General features: G+C 45.5%; 1 protein-coding gene across 1 annotated transcript in view; it reads left to right on the top strand.

The window, feature by feature from the left end:
* Window positions 1-390: 390 nt before the first annotated feature.
* Window positions 391-11,096, top strand: part of LOC311109954 (lipopolysaccharide-responsive and beige-like anchor protein) — a gene marked incomplete at its 3' end in the record, with an annotated part of 31,976 nt that continues 21,270 nt past the window's right edge. The window contains exons 1-6 of the mRNA XM_084188471.1: window positions 391-472; window positions 2,004-2,148; window positions 4,085-4,185; window positions 6,518-6,613; window positions 9,125-9,246; window positions 10,570-10,696. Coding sequence (XP_084044597.1) covers window positions 413-472; window positions 2,004-2,148; window positions 4,085-4,185; window positions 6,518-6,613; window positions 9,125-9,246; window positions 10,570-10,696 — 651 coding nt within the window. The 5' untranslated portion in view covers window positions 391-412. The remainder of the gene's footprint in view (window positions 473-2,003; window positions 2,149-4,084; window positions 4,186-6,517; window positions 6,614-9,124; window positions 9,247-10,569; window positions 10,697-11,096) is intronic.

Below are 11,096 nucleotides of genomic sequence, written 5' to 3'. Positions count from 1 at the left end.
GTCCTAAAAAAGGACATAAATAGGTGTGAGGGAAAAGCTCTGTGGCATATGCTAATCCAATTCCATTAGAGATGTTGTTTTTGACTCTGTGCTTTTGAATTGCATAGGTTTACAAATTCTCTCTCATTCTCTCTCTTTCTCACTCTCATTCTCTCTCTCTCTCCCTCTCTCTCTCCTCTCTCTCTCCCTCTCTCTCTCCTCTCTCTCTCCTCTCTCTCTCTCTCTCTCCTCTCTCTCTCTCTCTCTCTCTCTCTCTTTCTCACTCTCATTCTCTCTCTTTCTCACTCTTTCTCTCTCTCTCATTCTCTTATTCTCTCTCTCTCACTCTCTCTCATTCGCTCTCTCTCATTCTCTATCTTACCCTCCTCTCTCTCTCTCTCTCTAGTTGGTGGGGGGCCAGTTTGACCTGGAGATGAACTTCATTATCCAGGAGCAGGACAGCATCGTGTGCATGGTGGAGCTGCTGGACAAGGTGGGTGCTACACACACAGGATTAAATAGAACAATATTTATAATATCATCTAGGGAGTATGTTGGATGAGTTGTGGCAGGACACACATAGAGATACACACATACAGTGAGGGGAAAAAAGTATTTTATCCCCTGCTGATTTTGTACGTTTGCCCACTGACAAAGACATGATCAGTCTATCATTTTAATGGTAGGTTTATTTGAACAGTGAGAGACAGAATAACAACAAAAAATTCCAGAAAAACGCATGTCAAAAATGTTATAAATTTATTTGCATTTTAATGAGGGAAATAAGTATTTGATCCCTCTGCAAAACATGACTTAGTACTTGGTGGCAAAACCCTTGTTGGCAATCACAGAGGTCAGACATTTCTTGTAGTTGGCCACCAGGTTTGCACACATCTCAGGAGGGATTTTGTCCCACTCCTCTTTGCAGATCTTCTCCAAGTCATTAAGGTTTCGAGGCTGACGTTTGGCAACTCAAACCTTCAGCTCCCTCCACAGATTTTCTATGGGATTAAGGTCTGGAGACTGGCTAGGCCTCTCCAGGACCTTAATGTGCTTCTTCTTGAGCCACTCCTTTGTTGCCTTGGCCGTGTGTTTTGGGTCATTGTCATGCTGGAATACCCATCCACGACCCATTTTCAATGCCCTGGCTGAGGGAAGGAGGTTCTCACCCAAGATTTGATGGTACATGGCCCCGTCCATCGTCCCTTTGATGCGGTGAAGTTGTCCTGTCCCCTTAGCAGAAAAACACCCCCTTGAGATCATTGACAAGATCCTCCCGCGTAGTTCTGGGCTGATTCCTCACCGTTCTCATGATCATTGCAACTCCACGAGGTGAGATCTTGCATGGAGCCCCAGGCCGAGGGATGGTCTTGCTGCTTGGCGATGGTCTTGTAGCCCATTCCAGCCTTATGTAGGTCTACAATCTTGTCCCTGACATCCTTGGAGTGCTCTTTGGTCTTGGCCATGGTGGAGAGTTTGGAATCTGATTGATTGATTGCTTCTGTGGACAGGTGTCTTTTATACAGGTAACAAACTGAGATTAGGAGCACTCCCTTTAAGAGTGTGCTCCTAATCTCAGCTCGTTACCTGTATAAAAGACACCTGGGAGCCAGAAATCTTTCTGATTGAGAGGGGGTCAAATACTTATTTCCCTCATTAAAATGCAAATCAATTTATAACATTTTTGACATGCGTTTTTCTGGATTTTGTTGTTGTTATTCTGTCTCTAACTGTTCAAATAAACATACCATTAAAATTATAGACTGATCATTAATTTGTCAGTGGGCAAACAACAAAAATCAGCAGGGGATCAAATACTTTTTTTCCCTCACTGTAGAAATAGATTTTCTTCCAGTCCACCCATCATAGTCTCAATTGACTTGAATGGGGATCCCCTTTCTAGTAATTCTATGCCTATTTCTATGGATACATGTTGGCGGTGAATAATTGTAAAGCTCTTTGAGCATCTGGCAAATTGCTTTATAAATCTGATCAATGATTATTATTATGGCTGTGATTCCCAGTGTGAACCCACGTGCCAGGCGGAGGTGTGGAGCATCTTCACGGCTATCCTGAAGAAGAGCGTGAGGAACCTGCAGGCCTGCACCGACACAGCCCTCATTAACTTGGTCCTGGACCGCGTGGCCCACACTGACAGCATGATCGCAGGTACTGCCACAGTAACACCAGAGGCCAAAGTCATTTCACTCCAGAGTAATGAGTGTGGATGATTGTCTCAGTCAGAATCATTATCCAGTGGCCGGACAGACACACACACACACACACACACACACACACACACACACACACACACACACACACACATCATGATCATCACCATCATTAGATTAGGAGTGTGTGTGCAGACCTGACAACACCACTCAGCCTCCCACTAACCCACTGCCCAGTCAGAGTAGTGACTCACACACCAGTCAGTAGACACAATCACCAGCCTCCATCACTCACCAGTCTCTCACCCAGTTACTAATGAGACAAATAACTCTTCTTAAGCGCAATGACTGGCCTGGCAGAGCAGGATGATCATCATTAGCAAAATGAAACCTCCATTAGCCCAGGGAACATGAACATGCAGGCCAGACAGACAAACCCAGGGAACATGAACATGCAGGCCAGGCCAGACAGACAGACAAACCCAGGGAACATGAACATGCAGGCCAGACAGACAAACCCAGGGGACATGAACATGCAGGCCAGACAGACAAACCCAGGGGACATGAACATGCAGGCCAGACAGACAAACCCAGGGAACATGCAGGCCAGGCCAGACAGACAGACAAACCCAGGGAACATGAACATGTAGTCCTGGCCAGACAGACAGACAAAGAAACAATTTTTACACTAATGTGCTGACCCGAACCGACTGCACTTGCTCTGATATTTTCTTTTCACATCGTCCTTTCAGCACGGCTCCGGCAATAATGGTATAACCAGGCCATTGCAGTATGGTTTGACTCGGCTTGGCTCAGTTGTGTGAAACGGGCATTAGGCTGTTAGATCAGACGGCCTCTCTCCCTCTCCTTCCATGGCTGGTGTGTGTCTGTCCTCTGATGCTCCAGGTCACTCTGGGAGGCTATAGAACATCTTTCTCTGTTCACTGAGATGAAAATGGCCCTCCATGGCATTAGCCAGTAATGTGTCTGATTGTAGGCTGAAGGCCAGGGGGAGAGTGGCTGGTTTCATACAGGCTCTACAGCAGCACACATGGATTTGAACTCTATTACTGCTGTAATACTGCACAGGAAAAGGCCCATACACTTATCTCCCATTGTGATGGGGAATATTGGGAAATATAAGCCACTAGTCAATGCACATGGATGGGGAATGGGATAGCATTTCGATACATCCGCGATAACATGTGCAAAATACTATTTGATTTGGATAGTATTTTAAATGCTGAATATCTGATTTAAGTGTTTTTCGATGTCCTCTTTAGTATGAAGTATTTTTGGTATATTTGTAATCAATCAATAGACTGTTGTATTAGCCAAGTAACGAGATTACACAAGGATGTTACAAGGTAAAAAAGTTTCTGGAATATCCCTCTGTATGTGTATTTCCTTTCACTTGACAACCTCTGTTCTAGCCTATTGTTAGGGTGTGGTAACTTGACAACCTCTGTTCTAGCCTATTGTTAGGGTGTGGTAACTTGACAACCTCTGTTGTAGCCTATTGTTAGGGTGTGGTAACTTGACAACCTCTGTTGTAGCCTATTGTTAGGGTGTGGTAACTTGACAACCTCTGTTCTAGCCTATTGTTAGGGTGTGGTAACTTGACAACCTCTGTTGTAGCCTATTGTTAGGGTTTGGTAACTTGACAACCTCTGTTGTAGCCTATTGTTAGGGTGTGGTAACTTGACAACCTCTGTTGTAGCCTATTGTTAGGGTGTGGTAACTTGACAACCTCTGTTCTAGCCTATTGTTAGGGTGTGGTAACTTGACAACCTCTGTTGTAGCCTATTGTTAGGGTGTGGTAACTTGTCAGTTTCCCCTCTTCACATATGTCATATTTAACCTGTATGTTTAACCTGTGTGTGTGTGTGTGTGTACTACTGTATGTTTAACCTGTGTGTGTTTCCGTCTTCCAGACCTGATGGTGGACATGCTAGGAGTGCTGGCCAGCTACAGCATCACAGTCAAGGAGCTGAAGCTGTTCTTCAGCAAACTACAAGGAGAGAAAGGCCAATGGGTAACACAACTAGTCTAACCTTCATACCGTACCGCCCTGTCATATTTGTCTTGTAGAGAGCATGGGGAATGTGCTAGCAACACTTCAACTGGTAACCTGTACACATCCTTTTACCCTCTCTGTACTCTGGAACCATACATCACACTGTGTAGTACAGACACACCATCACTGTCTATTGGGCTAATCCAAAAAACATGACTGCATTATTCATGTGTAATAACTCGAGGAGGAAGTTGCCTCTTAGCACTGATTATGACTCCAGTTTTATCATTCTACCTTCTACTGGGTAAGGTTACGATTAAGGAGAGGGTAAACTGATCTTAGATCAGTGTTTGGGATTACATCACACACATTTAACAGTTGGCTGAACATTAATAGTACTATCCTATCATTAGTTAAAGATAATATCTATACATAAGATACATTAGTGGTTATAAAGTGGAAGAGGAATTTGTTTTCCAACCTGGGTTTTGTGGTTTTCCACCAAGTCAGCCTGGACAGTCTTGCCTAGCAGTGTGGAGTCATTACAGTACAGTGGGAAATCAGCCTGGACAGTCTTGCCTAGCAGTGTGGAGTCATTACAGTACAGTGGGAAATCAGCCTGGACAGTCTTGCCTAGCAGTGTGGAGTCATTACAGTACAGTGGGAAATCAGCCTGGACAGTCTTGCCTAGCAGTGTGGAGTCATTACAGTACAGTGGGAAATCAGCCTGGACAGTCTTGCCTAGCAGTGTGGAGTCATTACAGTACAGTGGGAAATCAGCCTGGACAGTCTTGCCTAGCAGTGTGGAGTCATTACAGCACAGTGGGAAATCAGCCTGGACAGTCTTGCCTAGCAGTGTGGAGTCATTACATTTACATTTTAATCATTTAGCAGACGCTCTTATCCAGAGCGACTTACAGGAGCCATTACAGTACAGTGGGAAATCAGCCTGGACAGTCTTGCCTAGCAGTGTGGAGTCATTACAGTACAGTGGGAAATCAGCCTGGACAGTCTTGCCTAGCAGTGTGGAGTCATTACAGTACAGTGGGAAATCAGCCTGGACAGTCCTGCCTAGCAGTGTGGAGTCATTACAGTACAGTGGGAAATCAGCCTGGACAGTCCTGCCTAGCAATGTGGAGTCATTACAGTACAGTGGGAAATCAGCCTGGACAGTCCTGCCTAGCAGTGTGGAGTCATTACAGTACAGTGGGAAATCAGCCTGGACAGTCTTGCCTAGCAGTGTGGAGTCATTACAGTACAGTGGGAAATCAGCCTGGACAGTCCTGCCTAGCAGTGTGGAGTCATTACAGTACAGTGGGAAATCAGCCTGGACAGTCCTGCCTAGCAGTGTGGAGTCATTACAGTACAGTGGGAAATCAGCCTGGACAGTCCTGCCTAGCAGTGTGGAGTCATTACAGTACAGTGGGAAATCAGCCTGGACAGTCTTGCCTAGCAGTGTGGAGTCATTACAGTACAGTGGGAATAGCCCTTGTGTAAAACAGCAGATCTAGTAGGCTGTAGTACCATGAATATGAGTGTATATAATGTATTATCCACTGAGTCTCTGCACCATTGGGACAGAAGGAGAGAGGGATGGGATTGGGAAGCCCATTGATCAGTGTGGAATCAAGTTGTCAAGGAAATGGGGGCAAGCTGCTTTTGTGCTTCTCTGTTTCTGTCCACCCCCCTTAACACACACACACACACACACACACACACACACACACACACACACACACACACACACACACACACACACACACACACACAATGCTAGCTCTTTGAAATATTATCTTAGGGGGTTGACTAGATGATGCGTCTATCAGAAGCCTCTCCATCACAGGATTTGAGCAGAGTGAACACAGTGTAATATGCGTATTGCAGCCTCCACAGAAATTAAACCGACGAGGCCTTGTCGGAAAAGAAAAGCTCATCAATATATTATGGAAGTTTATCAACGTTGATCGCGGTTCCGTGGGTTTTGATTGACATTTGGGTTGAAAGGAAGGGGGATCTGATCTGAAGCGGGTGACCGGAATGTAGAACAGCAAGACAACCGCTGCTGTTTCTTAGAACTACTGCATTCTCACTATAATGTCTCTAGACAGTTCTCAACAAGAAGTTGGCTTGATGGCTAGTAGATGTTAATATAGAAAAGCAGAAAATAGACACGTGGCTGACCTTGACACACTGTAGTTGTGATGATGTTGGTGTTTTTTCGCTTGCCTGTGAACTTGAACATATAGCTGTACATTTGAGTGTGTGTGTTTATGTGTGTGTACTTGTGTATGCAGTGCACCCTTATCAAAGTCTATGGCGTCTCATCTTGTGTGTGTGTTCTTCCCTCCAGCCTCCCCATGCGGTGAAGCTGCTGTCTGTCCTGAAGAGCATGGCCCACCGGAACGGACCTGACTCCTTCTTCAGCTTCCCAGGGAAGAGCGCTGCTGTGAGTACAGTTACAACTCAATACACCTCCACATGTTAACCTGGATCCCAGACTGATCATTAGAATACAGTATAGTACACACTACCCAACTAGACTAGAATCTGATGCTACACCTGATATGACACTGTATTCCCCTAGGCTCTGGTCAAGTAGCGCACTATGTAAGGAATAGTGTCATTTCAGACTTTTAGTGACTGGTATCAGTCTCGGTGAACACTGAGTGTCTACAGTAAGATAATAGTATTTACAGAACCTCTGGATATGTTCTTAATGGGTTAAATCCTCTTGTGCTTGACTTCCCACATGATCCAAGGCCGTAAGCATTAGGAATGACTAAGATAATGCATCATGAATTGCCTGTAAGCTCTGACCCAGCACACATCTTCGCTTCTATATCCTTTAATGCCAAGGTTTACCAACCATATATAGCATGGGTCATACTGGACTACTGTGTGTGCGTTGAATAAGCAGCATGGGAAGAGAGGAGGAGCACAGATGCTAGCTAATGCTCCTAGCCATCTTCCCTCTGTTCTCCATCTCCTCCCTTCATTCTAATGCTCCTAGCCATCTTCCCTCTGTTCTCCATCTCCTCCCTTCATTCTAATGCTGCTAGCCATCTTCCCTCTGTTCTCCATCTCCTCCCTTCATTCTAATGCTCCTAGCCATCTTCCCTCTGTTCTCCATCTCCTCCCTTCATTCTAATGCTGCTAGCCATCTTCCCTCTGTTCTCCATCTCCTCCCTTCATTCTAATGCTCCTAGCCATCTTCCCTCTGTTCTCCATCTCCTCCCTTCATTCTAATGTTCCTAGCCATCTTCCCCCTGTTCTCCATCTCCTCCCTTCATTCTAATGTTCCTAGCCATCTTCCCTCTGTTCTCCATCTCCTCCCTTCATTCTAATGCTCCTAGCCATCTTCCCTCTGTTCTCCATCTCCTCCCTTCATTCTAATGCTCCTAGCCATCTTCCCTCTGTTCTCCATCTCCTCCCTTCATTCTAATGCTCCTAGCCATCTTCCCTCTGTTCTCCATCTCCTCCCTTCATTCTAATGCTCCTAGCCATCTCCCCTCTGTTCTCTATCTCCTCCCTTCATTCTAATGCTCCTAGCCATCTTCCCTCTGTTCTCCATCTCCTCCCTTCATTCTAATGCTCCTAGCCATCTTCCCTCTGTTCTCTATTTCCTCCCTTCATTCTAATGCTCCTAGCCATCTTCCCTCTGTTCTCCATCTCCTCCCTTCATTCTAATGCTCCTAGCCATCTTCCCTCTGTTCTCTATTTCCTCCCTTCATTCTAATGCTCCTAGCCATCTCCCCTCTGTTCTCTATCTCCTCCCTTCATTCTAATGCTCCTAGCCATCTTCCCTCTGTTCTCTATCTCCTCCCTTCATTCTAATGCTCCTAGCCATATTCCCTCTGTTCTCTATTTCCTCCCTTCATTCTAATGCTCCTAGCCATCTCCCCTCTGTTCTCTATCTCCTCCCTTCATTCTAATGCTCCTAGCCATCTTCCCTCTGTTCTCCATCTCCTCCCTTCATTCTAATGCTCCTAGCCATCTTCCCTCTGTTCTCTATTTCCTCCCTTCATTCTAATGCTCCTAGCCATCTTCGTACTCCTTCTGACCCCTTCCTTCTCATAGCAGCAATCCCTAAGCTGATTTTTGTATCTATCCAGCCATTCAGCCAGCCAGCCAGCCAGCCATGTGATTTAGTGTGTGAAAGAATAAGGTATAAGTCCCCTGGGAATGTTCTGTTATACCCCTCCCTTTCTCTTAAAATAGAGCAGATTTCTAATACACTTCCTGGTGTCAATGGGTTTAAAAGTGAGGATTTAGTGAAGTTAGCTCAGTTAAGATGCTCTTGCTGAAGTCTTCAAGGAAATGAAGGATGAAAACTTATCAGACATATAGTCTAAGCTATGATCTCATATCTTAGGCAATGTCTGCTGAGTTTCCATGAAGGATGACATCGTAGACTTATGTCTGCTACGTTTGAACTGTGTATCTCAGTCTAGGACCTTTACCTTTCACTACTTTCTCAATTAGTCTCACCTGAATGCTGTCTACACCTGCATGTGGCCATGGCACATTAGATAAGACTGTACAGTACCTGGGTTAGACTGCTAACTATAGAGAGGGGAAAGAGAGTTAAAGTCTGCTCCCATTGTGTCTTATAATGGCTGTCGGGGACACTCACATTGTATGTAGCGAGTGTGTGTGTGCTGTTATGTCTCTTTGTACCCTCCCATTGCCATGGTGACGGTGCCCTTTGGTGAGGGTGAGCTCAGGGCCGCCCTAAGAGCGTCTGCGATTGGTGTGTGTGCAGCCGAGACTGAGCACTAAGCACACGCCTTCCCCTTCCTGTGAATCTCGCTAATGAGGCAGGAAGGCCTCTGGGTAGACACACACACACGCATGAACAGCTACGTTTTCTATCTGTTCCTTCTTGGTCCTACTGTAGTCTAGGTCACACTACTCACAATCCTATTTTTAAAACATTCAACTGTTTGTCTCCTCACAGGCTATAGCTCTGCCCCCTATAGCCAAATGGCCGTACCAGAATGGATTCACCTTCCACACCTGGCTCCGCATGGATCCAATCAACAACATCAATGTTGACAAGGACAAGCCTTACCTGTACTGGTGAGTTCCAGACACCAACCGTCCATGTTTGAGATCAACTACACTGCACTCGCCGACTGCAGACTGACTATGAATCACCTTGCATCCTAAATGACTAATCATGATGATTTATAGATCAGTCAGTCTGTAGCCACTGACTGTAACGTAGTCAATCTCATACACCCACACTGACACAACTTACTGCAGCTTGATTTGTTCTTTCTCTATGCAAATAACGTCTCTACTCATATCCTGACTTGAGATACCTATGCATAACTTTTGTATGGATAATGTGATATTATTCAGGTGTATTCAAATAGAATTTGGCTCATACCGTAGTTCCCTGTGTGTGTGTGTGTGTGTGTGTGTGTTTGTGTGGTTTGTGTGTACTGTATTTGCACGCCAAGCAAAGCTATTTGATTTTTTACTTGTTCAACAAAATTGTAGGATGAAGTCATATCCCCAAACAGTCTATAAAAAAAACAGCCAGCACAGAGGCTTAATAGACACACACACACACACACACACACACACACACACACACACACACACACATTACCAGATGAAGAAGGCATACTGAATACTGATGCAGTGCCTCCCTCTCTCCGTTTCCATTTACCTCTCTCTCATCCTTCTCTCTCTCTCTCCCTCCATCTCTCTCTCTCTCTCTCTCTCTCTCTCTCTCTCTCTCTCTCTCTCTCTCTCTCTCTCTCTCTCTCTCTCTCTCTCTCTCTCTCTCTCTCTCTCTCTCTCTCTCTCTCTCTTTTTCTCTCCCCCCTTACTCTCTACTCTCTACATCCATTCCTCTCTCCCTCTCTCAGGGACAGTAAATCAGGGCCTCACTCGTCCTATTTTCAGCCGATAATTAATTTCGGACAAAAAATTCTAATTTATGCGCCGGGATTTGGTGGGCCTTCTGTTTTGGTGGTCCTTCTGAAAATGATAACCAGCCAGCCAGCCAGCCAGGCAGCTAGAAGCAGAGGCAGAAAAGTCTGTAATAAAACTCTACTTCAGACTCTGCCCTTTTAAAAAGAGATTAGTTCACTAAATCACACACGGCGACCGCCGGGGCCCCCGCTCGCTCAGAACACAGACGCCCACAAATGGGAATTTGTTGTGAAGTTGACAGATGATTGAGGCTTTTGCTATCTCTGTCTCTCCTCCGTTTTCAAAGTGTTTTTTAAATGTGTATGTTTGTATGATTTATTGGCAGGTTGACTCATCTTGAAACCCTACTCTGCCCTTGAGTGTTAGACTGTGTTAAAGTGAGCCGTTAGGCTCACTAACGGAAATTTGTTTTTTTATTTCTCTCTATTTTTGTTTTTATTCCCTCTCTTCCTGTAGTTTCCGCACCAACAAAGGTCTGGGCTACTCAGCACACTTTGTGGCCGGCTGTTTGATTGTGACCTCGTTAAAGTCCAATGGGAAGGGATTCCAGCACTGCGTGAAATATGACTTCAAACCGCAGAAGGTAGGCAGCCGGCGAGGCCGTCAGGCAGACAGACACTGTCCTGTGGGAGAGACACACACAAACCTAGCACTCATAAAACATAGAAACACGTACTGAATAGGACACACAGACATGTTCTCTTTCGCATAGGACACACAGAGAACAAACTGTACGCAGGCATAGGACACATGCTGCCCCCTCGTCTAGGCCTTTTGGGATGAGGCATAGTCATCTGGTCCTTCCTCTGGGGGGCCAGCAATGTCAGAACAGAACGGTGAAAAAAGGATAGAAGGATTGAGAGAAAGGAAGAGAGGGATGATCTAATGGGGCCCGACACACAGCCAGACCATAGCACCCAGACCCAGTCAAGCCCAACAGCATCGGTGAGATCCATGGTGCCCCTGGCCAATTAAAACTCCCC

The sequence above is a fragment of the Coregonus lavaretus genome (assembly GCF_964263955.1).
Source record: "Coregonus lavaretus genome assembly, contig: SUPER_35_unloc_1, whole genome shotgun sequence".
Lineage (NCBI taxonomy): Eukaryota > Metazoa > Chordata > Actinopteri > Salmoniformes > Salmonidae > Coregonus > Coregonus lavaretus.
This window is presented reverse-complemented; position numbering and strand designations above follow the sequence as displayed.